The sequence below is a fragment of the Microcebus murinus genome, chromosome 7 (genome assembly GCF_040939455.1).
Source record: "Microcebus murinus isolate Inina chromosome 7, M.murinus_Inina_mat1.0, whole genome shotgun sequence".
In the NCBI taxonomy this organism is placed as follows: domain Eukaryota; kingdom Metazoa; phylum Chordata; class Mammalia; order Primates; family Cheirogaleidae; genus Microcebus; species Microcebus murinus.
Genome location: NC_134110.1, coordinates 16609222 through 16635100, shown reverse-complemented (window position 1 = coordinate 16635100; position 25879 = coordinate 16609222). Strand labels below are relative to the sequence as shown.

The 25879-nt window shown below is 45.9% G+C and overlaps 1 protein-coding gene across 1 annotated transcript in view; it reads left to right on the top strand.

Annotated features, from left to right (window-relative positions):
- Window positions 1–226: 226 nt before the first annotated feature.
- Window positions 227–25879, top strand: part of LOC105871276 (A disintegrin and metalloproteinase with thrombospondin motifs 17) — a 200756-nt gene continuing 175103 nt past the window's right edge. Inside the window, exon 1 of the mRNA XM_076004811.1 lies at window positions 227–767. Coding sequence (XP_075860926.1) covers window positions 572–767 — 196 coding nt within the window. The 5' untranslated portion in view covers window positions 227–571. The remainder of the gene's footprint in view (window positions 768–25879) is intronic.

Here is a 25879-nt window from a genome sequence, read left to right as displayed (position 1 = left end):
AAATTAGAATCGCAAATCTAATTCAGCACTATGCCAAATTCTCTTAAACACTCTAAGTTCTGAAAAAAATGTGTAAATCTATCATGAAACTATTAATACTACAGCATCATTAATACTAAGAATACTATTAATGACTGAGTTCATTGTCTCTATATTTAATTTTAAATGTCTCCAGGGATAAGATACATTTTCCCATTAGGAATATAATTGTCATTCCCAGCAATTTTGGGGTGGCCTCAAATAGTCTTTTGGGGGCAGGATTTTAAAAATAATTTAAAAAAAAAAGGTTTTAAAAATCGATAAAGTAATCCATCTTCTCTGAAAGCCAGTCTGGAAAATGGATGCTGTTGTACCTATCTCTGCACCCCCACTCCTATGTCATGCCCCCACCCCCAAACACAGCTGCTCAGTGGGATGTTTCTAAGTCATGCAGAAGCTTACTCTTGGGCTCAGGTAAATCTGAGCAGTTTGCAAAGAAAAAATCCCAGACATGGAAAACCAAACCACAGCGAGGAAGCCTTGCTGCCCTCAGGCTGCCAGGGGTGTGGGCGCGTGTGAATGAAGATGACCAATGTCCCGTTTCCCTCTCCTTTCTGGGCAGGTTGGCCTCATCCAGCTTGGGCAGGAGCAGGTGCTAATCCAGCCCCTGAACAACTCCCAGGGCCCGTTCAGCGGACGCGAGCATCTGATCAGGCGCAAATGGTCCCTGAAACCCAGCCCAGCTGCCGAGGCCCAGACACCTGGGCAGCTCTGCGAGGTCCTAACAGGTGAGTCTGGGCGATAGCGTGACTGGCTTAGAGCACACTCACAGCTGGCACCCTTTGTGTGTCCCCAGATGTGCTGAGGTCACATGAGGGAGAACTTACCTTCCCATCTTTGGAAACTGTTTTATGGCCCCCGAGGCCATTTCCTTTTCCTTTCTATGTGTATGAGTGTCAGCACCCCTTTGAAAAAGTCACTGTTTTATTTCTGCAAGGAGCTCGGGCTCTCTTCTATGCAGCGCCTCAATTTTATATGTGAGGAGCAAGTTGAGGCCCAAAAAACCTCAAGGGCTTATTTGTTATCAAACCCCAGGTTGGTAGCAGAGCCAGGATGAGAATTCTCTCCTCTCGCTGCCCTGGCCAGGGCTTGCTCAAGACAGCGGTCCTCAGCAGTGGCCACAGTGACGAGAGCCGCCTGGGGGACTATGAAGCGCTGGTTCGCACAGTGTGGGCCAGCAGCATCTGGGAATGTGTTCGAAATGCCATTCTCAGGCCAGACCTGCTGAATCAGAAACCCCGGGGGTGGATACAGTCATCTGTAGTGCCACCGGTCCTCCAGGGGATTTGAATGCAGGAAAACTGTGAGAACCACTGCTCTCAAAAATGCCAAGCACTGGCCTGTCCCTGTATTCTGATCTTTTTGTCTGGGATGTGACTTGTGCCTGTGTTTTTAAAGGTCATTTTGATATGCAGTGTGAGGAGAGAACTTGGGGCTCTTGTATTCTGTGCCTGTCTTTGAGCAGCCTGTGAATTTGAGCATCAGGTGTTTAAGAACATTGCGTGGTGCTGAGTCACCAGCAGTCTGCTTGCAAGTGTCTCCTGATGAGGTTGGATCTCAGGTGGCCTTTTCTCCCGGGAGATCATGGGACCCCGTAGCTGACCTTCGGGAGTTGCACTTTTGTAGTTTAAAGACTTATCTTTGTATGAAAATGTAGAGTGTCTTGGTTTAGTATTCCATGGACTTTGGAAATAAATTATGTGACTAGGATGACCTTGTTATTTATTAACCAGTTTTCCAGCTCAGCCCAGCCATTGCGTGCAGACCCGACAGAATCAGGTTGTCACCCCCCCACCCCTTAGCCTAGTCTACATTTGGCGGTGGGGTGTTAGAGGTGATCGTGCTCGATAAAGGCCATTTCTGAAAATACAGGTGAACCTTGGTCATAAATGGAGAGAGCATGCCACCAGACATTAGGGTTTTTCTCTGTTCCTTTCTGCACCCTTACAAGTGGGAAAGACAGACCTCGGCATAAAATTACTAGCACCTAAAAGATACCCTTTAATAGGAAACAGAGGTTTTGGGAAGTCTGATGGTCAGTTGTGTGTGGGTGTGACGTCAATGTGTTCTTTTTAATGTGAGCCCCTGACCCTCCCTAGGTCAGTCTCAGTGGACTAAACGACAGTCAGTCATTCTAAATCTTTGTGCGTTTTCTGCTGCTGACCTGAACGTATGGGTTGAGAAGCAGAGGGGTTTCTCTATGGCAGTGGTTCTTGGCCTTGGCTGTATGTCGGTGTCACCTGGGAGACTTTACAACTACCCATGCCTGTGTCCCACTCCCAGAGAGCTTCTTTGATTGGCCCCAGACACAGCTGGGGGCACCTGGTGGTGTAAAAGCTCCCTGCATGGTTCTGATGTTCAGCTGGTGGCGAAAACCACCACATTAAGGAGTATTAAACATGAGGAATGGCACCGTGGCCCAGTGGGAGTGGAAGTTCTCAGGTGAGCACCTTCCAGCAGGGCCCTGGAGTGAAACCGAGGGCAGGAATGTTCTATTCCCCCTTCCGTCCACTCACACCAGTGCTCACCAACCACTAGCCCGTGGTCAGAAACCCAGTGTGCTCGTGGATGAGATAATGGAATGTTTGCCTGATGCCCGGCTTCCATCGTCTTTAGTAAGGATTGCTGACAAAATGATAAATGGTGCTTGTGTTTGCATTTTTGTCGCTATGACTAGTTTTGAGCACTCTTTGGATAGACTGTTTAGCCTTTAATGAAGGAGATAAAATTAACAAAACCAGGGTGGGGTGGATGTGATGGAGAATGAGAACAAGAGCAGCCATGCAAGACTGTAGGGAGAAATTTCTAAACTTGCTGAACAAATAATCTTCCCTTCCCTGCTTTCAAATCTCACGTCAGTTTGCTTTGCGGTGCAGGAGCAATGTGTGTATTTAAGGTGTTGGCAGACGCAGGCTCTGTACTAGGTAGGAACGCAGACGAGGGTTACGTATTTTGTTTCTGGTCCTTCTTGCTTCGCATGAAATGCTCAGTAAACTTTGTGGGTGTGTTGAGAAAGAGAACGGGCCTTTTACTAGGCTTAGTTCATTAGCAGTCAACGAGGCCCTATCTAGTTTGGATTAGCCTTAAAACATTGGGAGGTTAGAAGTTGAGAAAATTAATTTCCTGGGACACCAGCAAAGTAAATTCTAGAAGTTTTCTAGAAAGATTAATCATATTAATCCAAAATTTCCCATGGGAACATATTCTTTCTGGCTGAACAAGGCAGTGGCCGTAGGTTTCACTGCGCTCTGTTGTTGACCTTGTTTGTGTTGCTCTAACTTTGGACATGGTCTGAGAGTAGTAGCCTCAGTGGCTCATGCAGGTGAGGAGGAGTCTGATAACTCAAATTCCTCCATGGAGCCCTCAGTTTACCTAAGAGCTGATCCTAGGTAAGGTGCCTTGTGTTTAGGGTTTTATGTGTGGGCAGGGCTGTGGCAGTAGAACTGACAAGGTAAAGCCACCTGGGAACTTCTTCCTTCTCTTGCATACCACTGAGGTTGCATTTCTTGCAGTTTCTGAGGCTCTAGGCGAGGCGATGGGCCAAACCCATTTCCTATATAGCTCCTTATTTTTAGGACCTATAAACTGATTCATAAACTACCCCTCCAGGTTGGAACTTGGCATAAAAATATGGAGTCAGTAAGCCTCCTTTTTTGTTGTTTTTGTTTGTTTTTGGTGACTGCATGAGTTTTTGGAGGTTTTTTGGCTATCCTCAACAATGAAAATGGTACTTGGATATTTTGAAATGTTCCTCAATTTTTAAGTGGTCATTTTGACTTCAAAATTTTTCATCTTTCTTCCACGCTTATTTTAATTTCTCTGTTCCTATTCAGAATCTTCCTGCTAGCATTTTCTTGGTCTTTAGTAACCATTTGCATCTTTATCTCCTAGACAGTGGTGGATGCCATGCATAGAGGGTAGAAGTAGCAAATAGTAAAATAGAAGATGAATTTTCCATTAGCATTTTCTTTTTCTTTTTAAAAAAGAAGCCCAGGCTGGAGTTCAGTGGTATGATCATAGCATAGCTCACTGCGGCCTCGAACTCCTGGACTAAAGCTAATGCATTTTCAAAATAGGAACCCCCAACATTTTGAGCAGTGGTGAGCTCATTGGAACATGCATATGCCAACCAACAGTGGTGCCTCTGAAGTATTGATGTCTACTTTATAGGTTAATTTCTGTTATGATTGTTTTATAAAAATCATTGTAGTCATTTTTAGTATTGCCTATTTTGCTTATAGCATTATAAAGGTAATTTTAGTGAGTTATTTGGAGGAGACTGCAACTCTTCAGAAATTGTGTATTGCTAGTTTATATAAGAATTTGCACATATAGTACTGTGTGTATATACTCTGTAATACATAATTGGTCAGTACTTGTGCTTTGTATCAATTAAGATTTGTTTGGTTTGGGGCTAGGTGCGGTGGCTCATGCCTCTAATCCTAACACTTTGGGAGGCTGAGGTGGGAGGATCACTTGAGGCCAGGAGTTTGAGACCAGCCTGAGCAAGAGCAAGACCCCATCTCTATTAAAAATAGAAAAATTAGCTGGTCATCATGGTATATACCTGTAGTCCCAGCTACTTGGGAGGCTGAGGCAGGAGGATCACTTAAGCCCAGGAATTTGAGGTTGTAGTGAGTTATGATCATACTACTGTACTCTACCTGGGGCGACAGAACAAGACTCTATCTCAAAAAAAAAAAAAAATTATATACATATGAAAAGATTTGGTTGGAAATGATAGAAATCAAACTGGCTTAAATGCTGAAGACATCATTGACATGAGCTCATGGAACTGACAAGTAAAGCAGGAGGTTGGGCTTTAGGTAAGGCTTGCCCAAGCTCTGCTGCTCTGTGGTTCTTTCTCCATGTGACAGCTTTGTCCTCACTTGGCTCCTCTTGAGATCACAAAGAGGCAGCTAGGATGAGGAGGCAAACCTCTGTGTTTAATCAGGATTTGAGGTAGGTTGGCTTGGATTGGGTTCACCACTAGTTTGAAATGTTTTGAGGCAGGATCAGGTTTCTCTTTCTGAAGAGTTTTCGTGGGACCTATAGGTCCCAGCCACCAAGTGGACTACGGAGGTATCACTTTGTTCTCTGTCCCTGTCCTGACTTTCTGCAAGCCACTACACACTTGGGAAAAGTCTGGAGGAGTAGATTTAGGACACTTCTAATCCAGGACTAATTCATCATTCCAGCCCACAGGGTTAAAAATCTGGCTGGTTCCTTCTTATCTCTAGGATGAGGAATAATAGATGTGGTTAGCGCCTCATTTCACCTGTGCCCAGGGATAAAAGAGGCTGCTGGCCTTTGCTCACTTAGGGAGGGCTCCCTCTCTCTGAAATTTATTTCCTCTAAGCTTCTTTGAAATCTCAGCTATCTAGTGGGTAGGGGGAGATTTTGTACTAATAGATTATCCTATGTTCTTTGTCATCACAGCGGTAGTTGTGGTCTTTCACATCTTAACTGAAAGCAGAATCTAAGAGAGATGGAATTAAATTGCTACTTTGAGTTTGTCCAAGTTAATATTCTAAACATTTATTTACATATAAAAATATTAACTCTTAAAAGTAGTCACCACTGTTTTAAGAATTATCCTGTGAGACAGAGAAGAACCTTGGTGTTAGAGGCCGGATTCTGTCTCCCTTTATGTGGCCCCAGAAGAGTCCCTTAACATGTCTGTGTCCCTGTATTAGTTTGCTGGGATGCTGTGACATAGAACCACAAACTGGGTGGCTTAACAACAGAAATTTATTTTCTCACAGCCGTGGAGGCTGGAAGTGCAAGATTAAGGTGTCGACAGGTTGGTTTTCCTGAAGTCTCTCTTCTTAGCTTGTAGGCAGCTTCCTTCTTTCTATTGTTTTGACCAGGTTTTCCTTATTCTCCCTTCCACTGGTGTAGAAGTTCCATAATCTATTAAAATGTTGTTATTAACTTTAAGAAATATCTATGTGTATATATTAAGGAAGCCTAACAGTATCAGGTATCTGTTATTTATACTGTAAGAGTTTCTTCAAATGCTTTAACTTTGATTTTTCCATGTTATTTTTGTTCATTAAATTTAATTATATTTTATTCTCTCTGTTAATCATAATCCTTTTTTTTTTTTACCATTAGACTTATTTAGATTTTCTGATACATTTGCCAATTTATTTTCTCAGTATTTTTTTCTTGCAACCCAACTTCTTCTATGGGCTTAATGTCCTTCATAAAGAACATTTTTCAGTGAGGGTTTATGAGTGGCTAAATTATTGTTTTTGCTTTTACTGAAACTGTCTTCATTTCACCCTTGCTCTTAATGATGATTTAACCAAACACAAAATTCTAGGCTGTATCTTACCTTCTCTTGGCACTTTAAAGATACTATTCTACTGTGTTCTGACATTGGTTTTTGCTGCGAAAGGTTTTCTGTCCATCTGATTTTAGCTCCTATGAAAATAATCTGTCTTTTCTCTCTGCAGATTTAAAAAATGTCATTGTGTTTGTGTTCTACAGTAACTCTCTGGCCTGCTTCCCGTGTTTATCCTATTTGGGCTCATTGTGATGTTTCACAGCCTGTCTTTGCTCCGATTTCTACTCATTCTCCTCCTGGAACTCCTGGTTGACATACGTGGACCTCACTATTCTTTCCTCCGTGTTTCCTGGTTTCTTTTTATGTTTTTGGTCTCTGTCTCTATATTCTGTCTTCCAGAGACTTTCCTCTCTTTGGGTTTCCCAGTTTACCAGATTTTTCTTAAACTTTTCTGATCTCCATTTAATCTACCTATTGCGTTTTTAATTTTGGTGATTCTATTCCGTATTTGTGCAAGTTACATTTGATTCTTTTTCTATGCTGTCCTTTCTATAGAGCCCTATTTCATTATGGCTTTACCTTTCCTTTATCCCTTTGGATACTTTTAGCATAATTATTGAAAGTCTTTCTTTGAATGAGTCGCGCTTCTGAATTTCTTGGGGGTTACTGATCCTTCCATTTAGTGTGTCTACTCGCTCCTCCTTAGCCTGGGCCATTTCTTTGTGTGAACTGTGATGTTATACTGTGAGTCTTTGTCCTCTCACCTCTTTGGGAGCCCTCCACGCCCTGGGTTACGGGAAAACCTCTACTGAGTAATTTCATGTGCACTTCTGTCAGGTGCCCAGGACTTTTCCACAAGTCCAAGGGTAATTTCTATGTTAGTGTTTTTCCTTGGGGGGTGTGTGGCATAGGAGTGATGTACATTTGTGTGTGTAGCACAGGCTTAGGGATCTGCATTAGAAACTCTGCCCTCATCCCTCTGGCATTCCAAACTCTGAACAGAGACAGACGTCCCTGCACCCCACTGTGCCATGAATGGAGTTGCCCAGCCACCCTGGGGTCCTGTCTGGACTCCCATCTCCATGTGTCAGGATGACAGTGGCCCTTCACCTTGTGGGCCAATATCTGGGCCTAATAGCTGCTGGATTGTCGAGACCTCAGATCACTCACTCACTGTTCCAGGCATGAAATTCCTGTACGTTTCTGGCACTTGGAGATTTCCCTTTCTTTACGTTGCATTTGGATGAGGTATTGTCTTAGTCTGTTTGGGCTTCTATAGCAAAATACCATAGATAGACTACGTAGCTTATAAACAACAGAAAGTTATTTCTTACAGTTTTGGAGGCTCGGAAGTCCAAGATCAAGGCACCAGCAGATTCAGTGCCCGGTCAGGGCCTGCTCCTCTGCCTCATAGATGGCGCCGTCTCACTCTGTGCTCATGAAAGAAGGACTCGCTAGCTCTCTTGAGTCTCTTTTTTAAGGAAACTAATTCCCTCATAACCCAATAACCTCCCAAAGGCTCCCACCTCCTCATGTTATCACATTGGGGATTGAGTTTCAATGTGTGAATTTTGGGGGGACATACACATTCAGATCATAGTAAGTATTAAATTTTGAGGGAGTGTGTTATGTTTTGTGTGGTATATTTCTAGGCCTTTGTAGTGGCAGGACTGTATTTCATGAATTATTCAAGAATAGTTTACCCCTCAGAGTGATTCTTTTCCTCCTCAGACTGAGGTGTGTGAGAAACGGCACGTGATCTCAGCATCTGCAAGTCACGTCACACCCGCTCCGACCCATCACCTCAGTCATTAGGGGAGGCCCTCCCCTTCGTGTCGGGCAAAAGTCCCAGCGGTTTGTAAGGGCAGGACTTTCAAGACAGGTCCTCGGTCCTCCTGGGTTTCTGGTCACACGTCCCACGACCACAGGACACCAGTCCTCTGCTCTCAGCTGCTTCGCTCCTCTCTTCTCAAGGGCACCCCCTTTGCCCAGCGCCGTTCTTTCGGGAGCTCAGGTTTCAGAAACTGCTGCCAGGAATGGCGGCTGTGCGCAGGCAACTTCTCTGGGCCCTGCAAAGTGCCCATGGCAAAGGGACAGGGAGGCTACCTGCTCACTCTCTAGCATGAGGAGAAAACCACGTTAAAACCTCAGGAAATCAATAGACGGAAGTCACTCACTGTGGGGTAAGGAACCTGCAGCCATGGGGCCACACGTGGCCTTCTGGGTCCTTGACTGCGGCCTTTTGACTGAAACCAAATTTCACAGAACAAATCCTTTTATTAAAAGGGGTGCAGCACAGAAAGGTGAAGCTTTTCTCGCCTCCTCTGGTGCTTAAGAAAGAACAATCTTGATACCAGAAGGCTGTGGATTCCCACCCCTGCCGGGCGGTGCCTGGTGGGAGCAGCCCAGTGGGTGGCGGTTCTGACGGGTGCCCGCCGCCTTGTCTCTCGAGATCTGGAACTGAGGGTCCGTCCTGAAGGACCAGAGGGTCAGACAGGGCCAGGCCTTAGAGGCTGGAACCCATGTCCACGTCTCGTGGCTTCCTGGTTGCCACGAAGGGCACTATTGGGTGTTTCTTGTACTGCAGTGTCTTCTGGAAAAGCCCCTGGGACACCATTGACAATTGTCAAGTGCGGGATAGGAATCATTTCTGTATTTGCCTTGTCTCCCAAGCTTGGCTCCCACAGGCTTTGGGGAGAATTTCCCATCCTGCCATTGGTTTGCGTGAACCGTGGCTTCATGAGGGGCCCCTTCACCTCATTTTTGTGTTCTTTTTTCACACAAACGACTGAGGAGATCTTTTCAGTTTTCTTTTGAGGTGTGTGGGTGGTGGGAGATGCTTACTGATTACTCTTTGGGAGGAATAAAACTAAAACCCGATGATGTCATGCTGTAAAATCACGGTTATTGCTGTTACTCCCTGAGCTGCGTGCTGTGGACTTGGAGTCTGTAAGATGCTGTGAAGTGTTCACCGCCTGCCTGTGTGGCCTGGGAGTGGCCAAGCCCCGGACGGGCCTCGGCCTTGAGCAGGCTCTGACTCCACCTCCCCCCGTGCAGAGGGGCTGGGGGACAAGTCAGCGAGTTTCTCTTATTCCTATATTTCTTCATTTGTAAAAGAGAGGAAATATTTTTCTTTGCCAGGTTGCTGGGAGCTCATTGAGCTCTTACAGATGTGATTGTGTTAAGTGGGCAGTGTTGTTAGAACATACGGTGTCATCTCTCCACGGAGAAGGCCTGCAGAACGGGTTTCCTGAAAGCCAAGCCTGACATGAAGTCTTGGGGGCCAAGGGTTAGTGTCGGGGAGGGAAGGGGCTGGGAAGCAGGAGAGAGAGAGACGGGGAAGAGGAGAATCCGGTGGAATTCATTGGAAAGTCCGGTGGAAGGTGAGGTGGTCACAACAGGCAACAGGGGCTTGGTTTCCAAGGGAACGCCGGGTGTGCGTGGAAGGCTTCCTGGCGCTGTCTCACCGACGGTGGGAGCTGGAGTCTTACCCGGGGGCACTCGGCTCCCAGGTTTCTGAGGTGTTCTTTGTGTAGGCCGCGTGAGTTGGCTTCTAGGTGGGGCAGCCTGGAAAATGGGAAAGGCCCGAGTCTTATGCTAAAGGAGGGGACCTGTCAGCATGCGCTGCCACTAGAGCAGTGGTGCAAGTCGGGGTGACATGAGCGGCCCCAGGAAGGGCGTCTCAGTCAGTGCACAGTGCTAGGGGCCTCTAACCATCCAAAAATGTTAATAACTTCAGAAAGCTAGCTACCCTCTCAAAAACTCTGTTTATTCAGGAAAAAGTTTTTTTTAGCTGAATATATAATCAGTTAATCTATGCTATATCCCTGCCTTCCGTCTTTCATCCTTCCTTCCTTTTCTGAAAATGTCACTCAGGAGAGGTAGCTTGGAGATCTCCAAGGGAGTGGCCACAGCACTGCGGACGTGGGCCTCCGAGAGGCTTAGCCAGGGCCACCTGCGAGGGACCCGCCTCCCCCTGGGGAACTCACCTGGGATCCTGTGGTTCCAGGTCCCGTGAAGGCCCTGCTTTCTGGGCTGATCCCTGGATAATCAGAAATGGCTAAGCCAGGCCTGGGGGCAGTGTTTGAGTGACTCTTTATGTAAATATATGCTTTTAAGCTTTCAGTGACTCGGGGTGTGTGTGTGTTCTCTAAATTGGTTTGTGTATATTTTATTTTTAGGCCTCTCTATTTAAACTTGTAACCTGTCTCTTATCCAGGGCAGTGATTCATTCATTTGACAGGTATTTATTTGCTGTTGACTGTGTGTCGAGCCCTGTCTTAGGCACTGGGGACCCTGCAGTGGACAAGAGAGACAAATGTCTTGCCCTCACGAAGCCAACACCAAGGGGGGTGATCATGGTCACTTGGGTGGAAGCTGATCAACAGTGTCGTTCTGGGTGTGTTTTAGAGAAGAGGGTCCCAGTCCCCAGATCACCCCTTCCTCCTGTGCCACCCCAGGGGCAGTTCAGGGTGGCAAGGCTTTCTGATTTTCTGTGGTGTTCCCTGGGAAGAGCGGAGGGAGAGAAGAAAGGGGTGAGAATCAAGCCACCAGGCTGACAGCTGGGACTGCACGTGGGCTCCATGTCCTGAAGTGGGTGCCTGGTGCAGGGGGCGGAAGTCTTGCTTGCAACGCTGCCTGTTTGTCTCCTGGCCTCCGGTCCCACGATGCTTATCCTTTCGCTGTTCTCTGCTTTCCTTTGACCTCTGACACCACATGGGCTCCCTGGGACTGAAGTCTCCCACCTGCAACTCGCCCCTGGGTCGTGCCATTGCAACAGAGCTGGCAGGGCTTTGCACCTCCGTCATCACTCAGAGAGGCATTTGACAGTAGGGGCCCCTCACTCCCTGTGCCTCTCCCCTGGGGTGCTCAGCTTCTCTTCCTGCCCTGCCTCCTTGCCTGCGGTCTCCCTCACAAGATCTCTGCCGCTCTCTTTCTCGCTGCCTCGGGATCCTTACCGGTTCCCCACGGGAGCAGTCCCCCCTGCACGTCTCCCAGCCTCTGCCCTGAGCTCCACCTTCACGTCTCAGCGGCTGGCGGCGGGCACTGCCTGTTCCCGACAACTCGGTGTTTCTGAAGCTTTGTCTGACGATGCCCATCCCCACCACCCTAATACCCATTGTCTTCCCGTCATTCAGACTTGAATAACTGTTTGCATTCTCAGTCTTGTCCTCTTTGCTCGCATTCTCCCATGCTCTTAATTTGCTTTTTATTTTAATGTACTGTAGTTGCAAAGAGCTTTGGCATATCCATTACCCAAATCCACCTGTTAACATTTTTCTCTGTTTGCTTTATAGGTTTTGTTTTGGCTTCTCCCCTCCCCACTCCTCTGTCAGCCCTCTCCCTCTTCCCACGTGCTTTTTTTCTGAACCACTTGAGACTGATTTGCTCGCATGATGTCCCTTTATCTGCACATACTTTAGCTTATAATTTCTAACGTCTTTTACTGAGCGTGGGGGTGGACTTAGGACTTATACCACTGATGCACTGCTGTGATCTAATACAGCGTTCCTATTTACAGATTTCTGTAATGTCTTTGCTAGCTTTCTTTTCTTGGTCCACAATCTAATCCGGGGTCACACACTGCATTTAGTTGTCATCTCTTGTTGATCTCCTCCACCCTGGGTCACTTCCTTAGTATTTGTCTTCACATTTCTTCAACAATATTAGTACCGACTAGTTATTTTGTAGGATGTCTCCAAGTTTGGTTTTATCTGATGTTTCTTCACGACGAGGTTTAGGTTGTGCATTTCTGGCAGGGGCGGCACAGAAGTGATGTTGTGCTCTTCTCAGCGCATCTTATCAGGAGGCACGTGCTGTCCGTTCGTCTCATTATTGGGGATGTCAACTCCTGTGACTTCATTAAGATTGCGTTTGTGGGTTGATCTGCTGTAAAGTTACTATCCCTCCATGTGCAGTTAGCCAGTAATTTGTGGGGATACTTTGAGACTACACGACCATCCTGTTGTTCGTGAAACTTTCACTCACTGGTTGTAGCGTGTCTTGGTTCTCGGCAGACTCGGTTTTATCACTGTGATGGTTTCAAAATCCTGTTTTCCTATCCCCCACCCTTTCCTCCACGGTTTTAGTTTGGTGTTCTCCCAAAAGGAGAGCCTACCCTTCTCCTCTACTTATTTATATCTGTGTGGACTTGTAGATTCTTATTTTACTCCATGGGTATTCATGTATGTATTTATTTATTTTGATGCTCAAACTGCCTCAGATTTGGCCGGTGTTGGGTGTATTGTTTAATACCAGGCGTGGGTATTGAATTTTCCAAAGGCTTTTGCAACATTGTGGAGACCTGCATATTTTTTTTTTCTCCTTAGGTAAATGAATATGGTAATTATGTAAATGAATTCCTAATATGATACCAACCTTAAATTCCTGGAATAAACCTTACTTGGTTGTGGGGTATTATTTCTTTAAAGTGATGCTGCTGTTTATTTGCTAATGTTTTATGTAGAGTTTTGGGTCCGTGTTCATATGTGGTGGTGCTCCGTAATTATCTTTGTGTGTGTGCTATCATTCTCGGCTTGGGTATTAACATTATACTAGCTTAATTAAAAGAAAAGCATGGAGGCTTTCTTTTCCTTTTGGAGCTCTAGAATAATTTATGAATCATCGAGGCTGTTTGGTCTGTAAAGGTTCGGTGGAATCCCCTGTGGAACCATCTCAGCTTAGTGCTTTTTTGTGACTGTCGTTCCTTGAAAACTTTCTCTGTTTCTTCTATAAAAATTGGCCTATTTAAACTTTGTATTACTTATGGGATCAACTTTGGTAAATTGTATTTTCTTAGAAAATTTCATCTAGGGTTTTCAATTTAAGTGCAAAGAGGTCTCCCTTTACTTGACCTCTTATTACTTAATGTGGTTCCAACTTAGGTCCCAGGGCCTTTGGAATATTAGAGGTGTACTCTGGCTTATGGAGCTGTATGGAATGACCTTTCTGTGTCTATCTTTTTACTACTCTTGAAAATCCATCTTGTTTTTGGAGGCCCAACTCAGATGTCACCTTCGCTAGGAAGTCCGCCTGGATTGCCTCACTTAGTTTTCTGGAATCCTGAAGTGCTTTGTCTACATCTTAAGTTATCGCGCTTATTTCTATCTGCTGTTTGTTGTCTTAGTTGCGTCCCAGGCACTCTGGCTGGAAGGCAAGACTCGGGTGTTACTTTCCTATCACTGCTGTAACAAATTATCACAAACCTAGTGGCTTAAAACAACACAAATGTATTATCTTACAGTTCTCAAGGTCAGAAGTTTGGAATCAGTTACGCTGGGCTAAAATCAAAGTGTCAGCGGGCCTTCGTGTCTCCCGGAGGCTCCAGGGGAGAGTCCATTTCCACGACTTCTCCGGCTCCCAGCCTCCACCTGCGTTCCCTGGCTCGCAGCCCCTTCCTCCGTCCCCAGAGCCAGCAGGGGTGTCTGCCTCTGTCTCACGCGGCATCCCTCTGACAGTTTTCTTCTGTAGGCAAATTTCCCTCGGCCTCCCCCTTATAATCCAGGGTAACCTGCACATCTCAGGAGCCTTAATTTGATCACATCTGCAAAGCCCATTTTACCGTGCAAGTTAACATTTTCATGGGCTCCGTGGATTAGGACGTGGACATCTTTGGGGGAGGGGAGCTACTGCAACACGTAAGTGGATTTCCTTGTTTCTCTCCCAAGTCTAAGCATTGCAGTCACAGTCGATGTTCAATAATTTTTTTTTTTCCTTTTTCACTTATCTGTTGGACATGTTTTCTGCAAAAACCCAGAAATATCACTACAGGGCAAGCACATTGTTGTACTTCTTGAATATTCCCATTACTCAATTAAGAAAGACAAGCTTAAACGCAAACATTGAAACAAAAAAGAAAAGTGTATCCTGCTATTTTTGTGTGCATGTGTGTCTGAATCCTTTTTCCCACATGCAGCTCCACCAAACAGGGGACTTGGACGAGAAGCTGTGTCGGCGCTTCCCCTGGACTCTTATGCAACACACGCCCGCCCCACTTTAGTAACTCAAAGCAGAGAAGGCCTCCAGCTTAAATAGGAAAATCTGCCTCGAGCTGCAGACGGATCAAGAATGCATAGTTTATTATTTAAAGTGCACACTGGCTGGGGCTGTCCAGGTGGCTCAGGGAAGCTCCTGGCAGCTGGGCCGGCCCTGAGGCTGGAGGAGGGACGGTGGCCCCCAGAAGGCCTCGGGCCAGGCGGCTGAGTGAGCGCATGGCCGAGGCACAGGCTTTGGTGTTCCAGGGGGCGGTGGGGGTGGAGAGCGAGGCCCCTGCCAATTCCCGCAGAAGTGTCTGATTTTTGAATCAGCAGCGTTCATGTTCCCTCCAAGGGAGAGAGCCGGGAGAATGTGTGACTGAGCAAAGGCGTGCACGCCCGGCTTCCCTCCCGGCAGGAGGCCTCAGGCCAGAGAGTCCACCCGAGGCAAGGGAAGGAGAACAGACGCTCTGTTTGGGCTTTGTAAGAAATGGCTTTAGGGTTGCTTCCCCCCCCCCCCCCCATTGCAAAAGGGTCTAGCCTCTCAGGACACCGATTTCTCATGGAAAAGCCCAGCAAAAAGTCTCACTCGGACAGCTGCTGCCCAGCTTTGTTGGGTGCTTTCCAGCTGCAAATGCGGCGGGTTTATTTTGCACAGCCCTCTTTCCAAGCAATGGGCAATTTCTTGTGCGCGACCAGACAGGGCATTCGCTAGCTGGAACCGGCATGAGGTTGCACAAACTGCCTTCAGGCTGAAGGAGCCTGTACCTTTCTCAATCCATTAGCAAGTCATCGATCAAACTCCCTGTCACTGCGTTTGGACAGAGCTGGACAGTGAAGCATAGGGGTAAAGCCCAATAAAGCCGAGAGTGTTCCCGCCCAGTGGAGCAGAAAATGTCAGGCGTCATTGGTGGTCAGCCTTGGTGGTGGCACGGATAGAAACTGCAACCAGCTGCAAAGGGACAGAGGTCTCGCTCACATCTGCCGTGGGGCACCTCCCACTCTGGTGTCCACACCACAGCCCGTGCTCAGGGCTGCTGGGGGTTGGGGAGCAGAAGGAGGGACTTTTCTTCCCTCCAAGGGGACAGCTATTATTTAGAGACCTATAGGTTGGGGTCCCATGGATCTCTTAGGAAGTCAATGCTTGGCCTTCTGGGCTCCTGCAAAGGGAATGAGCCGTTCTTTCTGTCAGTATTTAAAGAATCATAACTTATTCCCAGGAAATAAACTGTTCCCCTCAACTTCCAAGTCCGGCTGCTGCTTTTCTGACTCTGCTTTTGGGGGAGGCTTCATTTCCCAGAGCTGCTCTCCCCGCGTGGGGCCGGCAGCCGGCGGCGGGCAGGGCTCCGTGCTCGGGGCTTCCTGCCTGCCCTGTCTCTGACGGGGTCGTCCCCATTGCATTGGCCTGTTTCCTCTCTGTGAGACAGTTAATCACTCTGATGGTGTGGCGTATTCGGTGGCATGTTGGGACCTTCAATTAATTTCTAAGGAGGGTCTCATTGGCTTGCCTCTGAGTTTGAAAAGCTGCCACCTTCAGTATAAAGCTACGCTTCCCAGCATTGAGGGCAGCTTATTGCAGTGGGGTGGGCACCTGCGCATCCCTTGAGAGAGATTGTCCCTTGCTGGCAGGTCATCTGCCCCAGATCTTCCTCACCTCCCTTCCCTGACACCTGCACCTCCCCTGGAAGGGTCTTGGGGTCTGGCTGTGCTCGCTGCATCACAGGCTCGGCCGGCCCTCCTGGGCACTGTGGTGGGCGGCGCGCAGTGGGGAGTTTGTGTCGAGGCAGCTCCCAGGAATGGGCTGAGCTGCGCAGACCTCCAGGCGGGCCGGGTGGGCTGAGGGGTCTGGAGGAAGGAAAGGAAAGAGGTCGTGAGGGGGGGTTGGGGGTTCATCACGGGAGCAAGATTTGAGACAGGCCTTGAACACAGCTGGACTCCATGTAGATTTGCAGAGGAGATAGTTCCAGAGAAAGGGGCCAGCTTAGTGTCATCCGTGCCTTCTATATCGTCCCCATGCCTGGCACCTGTAGACCAGAAATCTCACAAAGCCACTGGATGGGTTTGGGATACAGAGAGAGACCCCAAAGTCAGGCAGGCCTGGGCATGTCCCAGCATTAAATACACACTCACTGAGTGACCTTGCATGGGGGGTGTCCCAGGGCTGGTGGCTGTCACAGCCAGTGTTGGAGGGCCATTCTGTTGGCATGCAGCTTCCAGCCCTGGTAGAAAGTGGGGATCATGTGATTGAAAACATAGCTTTCTTTGGGACATCTGTTTTGTGAAAAATCAGTTTCTCCCAGCAAAATGCCCTGCTTGCAGTAGGGGCTAGCCAATTCCTAGATTTGGGGACACACAGACTTGGGAAGAAACAAGAGCAGGGTTTGATGGTTGTGAATCCAGTGTGGCTTCTTCACCTCATCTGATCCAGGTGGCAAGCCCTAAGGTGCGCCCAGGTGAATGGGACGTGTCCCTGGGTCTCTGGGGGTGGCCTTTCCTGCTACGTAGTCAGACTGGCCTGGCGATGCCACACTGGATCGTCTCGTGGAGAAAGTAGCCGGGAGAGGAGGCCAGAGCAGGGTTGGATCGCTAAGCCCGGGATTCTGTTTTCCTTTCCCATGACTTTTTTTTTTTTTTTTTCATGGTTCCAATGCTGACAGTACAGACTGCTTGAAGACATTCCATTTCCAACCATATTAAAGAGAAGTCACTTGGAGTTCTGATACACCAGCAGCTACCTAAAAAGGGAAAGCATTTAGCAATAGCAGTAAAGAAAAACTCTGCAAGTTTCAATAAGAATACAACTCTCATTTAATTACAATTGATATGGGTGACGTGGGCATTTTCTGCAGGAAGCCAGAGGATTCTCGCAGCGTGTGAACGGTGGCATTCCCCTCGAGCTTAGCTTTGGGGATTCTGATTTTTGCAACTGTCATCTTCTGCTTTTTCTCCTTCCAGTTGTCTGTGGCGGGCAGCTGCTAGCGGCCTGTGTTCCAGACAACTGAACATCAGTTCTGGCTGCCAGATAAAATAAAATGCGTTATAATAACTTTTTGACAAGTTGTACTATCAGTCCTTTTGTGGGGTGTATATGAGCTGTCTGTGAATGCAGTGGGGGGAAAGGAGAGATTGTTCTGCTCCGAGGGGAGGAGGGGTGATGTTTTCGGTAATAGATGTCACTGAAAAGTTGTTCAAAAAGTGAGATTTTTGTAAAGTGAATCAAATTTTAAATTAAGTAGATGAGCTTGCCATTTTAGAGAAATCTGGAATGAATCCTTCTGTGGAGTTTTTGGCAGGATATGTATCGGCTGCTCAGAATGTACTTGGTTGACTTTTGTATTTTTCATAAAAAAAAAAAAACTTGTTTAAATCAGATCTGTGAGTATTGGGCTGTCTTAGTGAGTTCCCCTTACGGATGAGCAAGGCTGTGGCCCGGGCGCGGCTGTGTCAGGTGTGTGGCCGGGCGGCAGGTTCCAGCAGAAGCCCGTGGGGGCAGCGCCAGGAGCACGTGGGTGGGGGGGCTTGGGGTGTGAGTTGTGCTGTTACCTGTTCTCTCATCTCCTCCTCCTCAGATGCTCAGCTGCTCCTGTCACTGTAAGCCCGCACAGTCCCCATTACAGCTGCATAAACACGAAAGAGCATTTAGGGACCAGAGGCAGGAGTGGGGGCCCTGTGTTGCTCAGGCTTCTCTCTACGTCACGCTAAGCCAGAAAAATAAATAAAACGGCATCTGTTGACTCATGTGAAAAGTCCACCAGGTAACACGAGCTTCAGTCGTGGCTGGACCCAGGCTTCCCAGCAGTGTGGCTGGGACTTTGTTGCTTTCTCGTGCCATCTCTTACCTCTGTTTCCCTGCGTGTTGGCTCGATTCTCAGGTAGGCCTTCCCGGAGAAGGTGGCCCCTGGCAGCTGCTGCTCAGGTGGCCCTGGATGCTGGCGAACTCGGTCACATCAAACTCTATACACCAATGGCTTGAGTGGTCCAGCTTGGCTCACATGCCTATCCCTGGGCCAGCCACTCTGTCCACAAAGCAGGGTGCTCTGTCTGTGTAACACGGTTACCGCACGTGGTAGGGTAGGGCCGGCGATGGCTCCATCGGTTTGGTGTGGTCCCCAAGGGCAAAGAGAGATTCTGTTGCCAGAATTGGGCAAAACTTTACATGCCCCCTTAGGTGGTGTAGATAATTTTGTCAGTCTCTGTCTTACAGGTGTTTATAAAGTACTGCCTCGTCCCTGCCACTGTCCCCTTAGCCTTGTTCTCCCATCCTCCCGTGGGCAGTGGGCCATGCAGAGGTGAGAGGCTCCACCAAGAGCGATTCTTTGGGCCCATGTTCTTGCAGGGTGCCGGCTGCCCACACCCAGGTGGGCTCAGGTCACACGGGGGATGGGGGCTGCGCCGTGCCTGCACTGGGCTTCTGAAGCATAGCAGGGCATAAGAGTTTCTGCCTATCTCAAGCCTGGGAGAAACCAGCAAGCAAATTACTGCACTAATTGCTATATCGGTGACTATTGCTATGTAACAAATTTCCCCAAAGTGTAGTAGTTTGAAACTGCCATTTTAATATGCTCTCAGATCCTGTGTATCAGGGATTCAGACAGGGCACAGGGAGAGAACTTGTCTTGGCTCCACAGTGTCTGGGCCTCACCTGGGGAAGACTTGAAGTCTGGAGGCTGGAGTGTTCTGGAAGCCCTTCACTTACTTGTCTGACTCTGGGCGTGGGACTTGAAGACCGGAACCACCAATTGGAGCGTCTGCTCGTGGCCTCTGCAGCTTGGCTTCTGCAGGGCATGGTGGTGGTCGTCATACCTCTTACGTGGCTACGCAGGGCTCCCAGTGCTGGGGTTTCCAGCAAGGCAGGCGGAAGCTGACCTGCCTTTCGGGATCAGCCTCGGAAGTGTCACTGCCGCTCTATTGGCTGAAGCACTCGTGAGCCCACCCAGATTCAAGGGGAGGGGAGGTAGACCTCACCGTACAATGTCAAAGAATTTGAGGGCCTTATTTATTTATTTTTATTTTTTATTATATTTTAGCATATTATGGGGATACAAGTGTTAAGGTTACTTATATTGCCCATGCCCCCCTCCCCCGAGTAAGAACTTCAAGCATGTCCATCCCCCAAACGTTGCACATCCTACTCTTTGTGGTTTTATACACCCCTCCCCTCCTCCCCCCCTCCCACCCTCCTGGCACCCCATAAATGTTACTTCAATATGTCCACTTAGGTGTTGATCCGTTAATACCAATTTGCTGGTGAGTACATGTGGTACTGGTTTTTCCATTCTTGAGATACTTCACTTAGTAGAATGAGTTCCAGCTGTATTGGGGGCCTTATTTAAAACCACCACAAACGTCAATAACTGCCAAGAGGTGACACTGCTAATGACAAGGATCCTATTCCATTGCGCAGAGGGATCAGAGACAGCATGCGGAGAGGCTTGCCCCTCTCCCAAAGTTAGGAGAGAGCGTGTTGGGTGTGCTGCTCTTCGACTGTGTCAACTGCTCGGGTGCGTTCACCGTGGGCGTTAGTTCCAGAGCAGGCCTTTGTGTCAGAGCTGTGGTATGTCACTCTGAACATACTTGATCAGTTAATTGATTATAGCTTTATGGAGATAAAATTAATGTACAATTAACTGAACATATTTAAATGTACAACGTGATGAGCTCTGATGTGTGAATACATCAGTAACATCACCCCCACAATAAGATAAAGAGCATGTCCATCACCCCCAAAAGCTTCCTTGTGCCCCTTGGTAACCACTCTCCATCCCTCCCTGTGTCCCCTTCCTCAAGAACTGCCGATCTGCTTCCCATCACTAGATTGGTCCACATTTTTTAGAATTTTATATAAATGGAATCATATAGCATATACTCTCGCTTGGCTTCTTTCACTCCTAAGTATTTTTAGATTCAGCCGTGTTGTGGGTATCGAGTCTATCCTTTGTCACAGCTGAGTAGGGTTCCATCGCATGGGTAATCCCTACTTTGTTTGTTCATTCACCTTTTGATTGACATTTAGGTGGTTTCATTGTAACTAGCAAGTCATCCTTTCCACTATGAACATTGAAAAAGATAAAAACACACTTAGAAAAATGAAGAAAATGGGTATTCCAGTATCTATAAAGGACACAGGCTAAGGGTAATCAGTGGCCTTTTCAGAGTGGCTAAAAGAAGGCAAAGAGAAATATTTACCCACCTCCACTTGCTTTCCACTGGCCCTGAGATTCAGGGGATTTATAATACTTGAGAAACTGGTCCACTGTCCCTCTTGGTTTGTCATCAGCCATGGCTTCATAGCCATCCTACAGCCAGCTCCAGGGAAGCCCTGTGGCAGGAGGCGTGTTGCTGGCCCTTTGCTGCTAGCATTCCATGGTGGACAGAGGGGACCCATGGATCCAGATTTAAGTGTCCCGTCAGCGCAGATCATACAGTCCCAGTTCCTGGGGCAAGTGTAAGATCCCAGCACAGCCTGGCGGAGCTGAATGGCAAATGCCTGGGAGACACTGGGCATGTCCGCCCCTCCTCCAGCTGCAGATCTGAGGCGGAACACCGAGCAAGGCCACCCATGGAGACGTGGGCACCCCAGGTCTTGGCACTGGCTTCAGGTAGACCTCTTCTCATTGGAATTTGAGTAAGTAGAGCAAGCCCACCTGAGGAACTGAGCATAAACACCACAGCCCAAGGGAAAGCAGCCATCTAGGATGGGAAGAAAGAGAACACACCTTTGAAAAGGATTTATTTCAGGGACCAGAATAAATGTTAGTAATCTGGCATCCTAAATAGGATGCAAGCAGGTAAGGCTTCTAAGAAATGGAAAAAAAAAAAGGACTACAGGTTGAGAAGTAAAAACAGTAAGTTTAAAATAAAAGCTGGATGAGATAAGCTTTGTAAGTTTTTTATTACAGTTTACCCTTGAATGACATGGGAGTTAGGGATGCCAACTCCCTGTGCAGTGAAAAATCCATGTATAACTTTTGACTCCCCCCAAAACTTAACTACTAACAGCCTGCTGTTGACTTGAAGCCTTACCTGCAAAGTAAACCATTGACATGTTTCGTAGGCTGTTTGTATTATATACTGTATTCTTATAATAAAGTAAGCTAAAGAAAAGAAAATGTTATTAAAGAAAATTATAATGAAGAGAAAATATATTTACTATCCCTTAAGTGGAAGCAGATTACCATAAAGGTCTTTATCCTCATCTTCACGTTGAGTAGGCTGAGGAGGAGGAGCGAGAGGGAGGGGTGGTCTTAACATCTCTGGTGACAGAGGAGGAAGAAAATTCACATATAAGTGAAGTGGACTCATGTAGTTCAACTCCATGTTGTTCAAGGGTCAACTATATTGAAATTTGCTGCAACAGAATTAAAAAGTGCAAAGGAAGTAGGACAGAGCAGAAATACATTACGCGTTGGAAATGTGGAGAATAACGTGAGATACTTTCTCAAGAGGCAAAGTAAAGACAGTGGTGAGAAAGAAAGTGATAGAAATGGATTACAGAGAATGAAAATCCTCCCCCCCAGTTTAGAATAGTAGGAGCATTGATCAAAGATTTATAATGTGGCTGGGCATGGTGGCTCTTGCCTGTAATCCTAGCACTTGGGGAGGCCAAGGCTGGAGGACCCAGCCTGAGCAAGAGCAAGACCCCATCTCTACTAAAACTAGAAAAATTAGCTGGGCATCATGGTGTGCACCTGTAGTGCCAGCTACTTGGGAGGCTGAGGCAGAAGGATCGCTTGAGCCCAGGAGTTTGAGGTTGCAGTGAGCTAGGCTGATGCCATGGCACTATAGCCAGGGCAACAGAGTGAGAATCTGTCTCAAAAAAAATAAAAATAAAAAAAATTTTAAAAAATGATTTATAATGAATGAAGACTTTCTGGGAGGTTTTTTTAAAAAAAAATCTCAGTTTTTAGGATAAAAGGTTTACTGTGTTCTGATCAGAATTAATATATATATATATATATATATAGATCCACAGTCAGATTTATTCTGGCAAATTTGTGAATTATAAGATAAAAGAAAAACCTTATACTAGTGTTCAAGTAGAAAAAACAGGTTACTCAAAATGAATGAAAATCTGGCAGGCCTTGGTCTCCATGGTACCAAGTCCCAGAAGACAGTGGAGCCAGGACTATAACATTGGGAGGAGAAATGGTTGTTCCCTAAGAATTTGACATTCAGTCAAGTTATGGTTCAAGTGTGAAGGCAACCAAAAGGTGCTCTTAGCTACGGAAGAGGTACTATATACTCTATTTGTCTTCTGGGAAGGATTGCTTTAAGAACCACTGCAGTTGAGTCTGAGCTGAAACAAAATGAAGAGATCAGGAATGGGGAAGTCATGATGTAAAGAGTTGATATTGATGATTGCAACTGTTTTAACCTAGAGTAAACCTTAACTGATGCGAATAAAATCACAAATGGAATGCAATAATTTAAAAATTACGGGAGGGTCAAAGATCTAAATTTAAGAGTTAAAACTATGAAACTCTTAGAAGAAAACATAAATATGAATATTTGTGACCTTGGATCAGGCAATGATTTCTTAGATATGACACCAAAAGCACAAGGAACCAAAGAAAATATAGGTAAATTCAACTTTGTCAAAACTCAAAATGTTTATGTTTCAAAGGACATCATCAAGAAAGTGAAAAGACAGCTCACATCATGGGAGAAAATTACTCCAAATCACATATCTGATAGGGGACTTGTATCTAGAACATATAAAGAATTCCTTTAACTCAGCAAGAAAAAGACAACTCAATTTTAAAAAATGGATAAAGGACTTGAATAGACAGTTCTCCAAAGAAGATGTATAAATGGACAACAAGCACATGAAAAGATGCTTAACATCATTAACCATTAGGGAAATGCAAATCTAAACCACAATGAGATACCATTTTACACCCATTTGGATGGTTATAATAAAAAGGATGGACAGTATGAGTGTTGGTGTGGATTTAAAGAAACTGGAACCTTCGTTAATATGGTTAACCTTGGTTAACCTTGGTTAATATGTGACCTAGACATTGCACTCCTAATATGTACCCAAGAGAATTGAAAACATTTAGCCACATAGAAACTTGTACATGAATGTCCATAGAAGTATTGTTGACGGTAGCCAAAAAGTGGAAACAACTTAAATGTCCATCAACTTGTAAACAGATAAATGCGTACACTCATGCAATGGAATCTTATTTGGCCACAAAAAGGAATGAAGCACTGATACATGCTACATTATGGAGGAACCTTGAAAATATTATGTGAAAGAAGCAAGACACCAAAGACCATATATTATAATATTATGATAATATTTTGTGATTCTGTTTATATGAAGTTTCCAGAAAAGGCAGGTGTATGGAGACAGAAAATAGATTAATTTCCTAGCCCTGAAGGTGGGAGCGGGAAGAGGGAAATGAGGAATGATTGCTAGTGGGTGTGAGGTTTCTTTTTGGGTGATAAAACTGTTCTAAAATTGTGGTGATGATGCATAATTCTGTGAATACTACTAAAAACCAGCTGGGTGTGGTGGCTCAGGCAAAAGGATCACTTGAGACCAAGAGTTCAAGGCTACAGTGAGCTATGCTGACATTACTGCACTCCAGCCCAGGCAACAGAGCAAGATCCTGACTCTAAAAAAAAAAAAAAAAAGAGTGAATTGTATCACATAGGAATTATATCTCAATAAAGCTGTTATTAAAGTTAAGGGAATATGTAAAATGTGAAGTATAATGCTTTAATAATAAATTAGCACATATATATCAAATTTATGAAATATTTGCAAATCAGAGAAGTGGAAAGGGATATGGGAAGGAAAAAAAGGATGCTAAATTCTTATTTGTATAAAAGCAGAAACCAAAAATTCTACTTTGTCCTTGACGTTGATAATCAGAAAGCTACGTAGAGTAAAGGATGTTTAAGATTGTAAAGATAATTTACTAGAATTGCCTACCCAATTACTAAAGATGATAAACTTAATGAAATATAGCTCACATAGGAAAATACAGAGAGAAAAGGAAATAAAGACATGGAGGAATATCAAACATTGCCAATGTTTATAATAAAGTCATTAAAATCCTCAATTGAAAGATAAAGACTCAGAAATGACACCAAAAAGTTAATGTAAAAGGGTGGATAAAGATTTAAACATCAAACATAAGTAAAAGATGATAAAATTGGGACAATATTTATCATAGCACTAGAGAAGTCTAATATCCTTTCGTTCACTTATTTTAGAAGCATTGCACAGCTGCTACATGCTAGACACTAGGTGCAGAGTGATGGTCTTTGCCCTGGAGCTTCCCATATAGTGGAAGAGACTAATATTAAACACAGAATAAGTAAATACAAATTGTAGTGAGTGCTCCAAGGAAAAGAAAAATGTGCTATTGTGATTTAGGTTAAGGGATCCAGGAAAGTTTCTTTGAGGAAGTGGCAATTGAGCTGTGCACACAAGTTAGGTTATGGTCCCGGAAAAGAACTTTCTCTGGAGCTCTACAGCATGTTCAGATATCAGATGTGGAGAAGAGACAAGATGCTTGAACTCCTGAAGGCCAGTGTGATGTGACGGATGTGGTGGCCGCCTCCTTGGATTTTAGAGGAGGCCACAGGGAGGCTATAGGAGATGGGGAGCGAGGGGTTCTGGTGGGTCTGTGGGTTCCCTAACAAGGGATCCCAGCCCCTCCACGGCTTGGCTGGTGTGCTCACCCCGGTGGAGCTCCAGGCTGCTTTGTATGTGGAAGTACTTCAGGAAATGGCTGAGCTGGCTGTCAAGGAGCCACTCTCCTCTTGGTAACCCAGTGGGGGCGCTGCAAGGTTGGCAGGAGGAGCCCCATTAGATCAGGGTCGCCATGAGAACAGATCATGGCAACCCTGAGATCACCACCGTACTTGGGTGACTGAGCCTTTCCGGGAAGGTCCTTTTGCCCCAGTGGATCCTTGGCATTTGAGAAAAGTGTTCTCTATTTGGGAAAGAGTCACATTCCGGTACTGATTGAGGCCAAAAGTATTAAAATTGCCATTATTCATTTATACTGTTAATTTTTGCATTCTCTATCTTTAGCCCAGGTGTTGAAGCCTTTAAGAAGATATCCTAAATCACTGAAAAGGTAAAATAAAAAAATACCTTTAAAGGAAAAAAAAAAAAAAAAAGAGGAGCATGTTGACTTCTCCTCTCACCTCTAGCCTATTAGCCAGCTATGTGCACGCTCCCTCCATCTTGAGGGGCATCTGGGGCTTCCGTGAAACTCTAGAGGCCTCGGAGGAGGGAAGGATATCTGATTGTAAACTGCTCTGGAAATGGTTTGGATGTTTGATATGTTTGGAAGAACTCTGACATTCAAGGGCCCTACAAGGCCAAGGATATGTTGTCGTTTTTTCCTAAGCCTCTGAGAAGAGGGCTGAAGGATTGTTTCATTCTTTTGTTCATTTGTTCATTTCCTTCATTCTCTCATTAACTCATTCAAAACCAGTGGCTGAGGACCTACTGTGTACAGACCAGTGGCTGAGTACCTACTGTGTACCTGGAGCTCTCTTCAGTGCAGGGGTACAGAGCTGAGAAGGGCTTGGGGAGATGACTGACAGA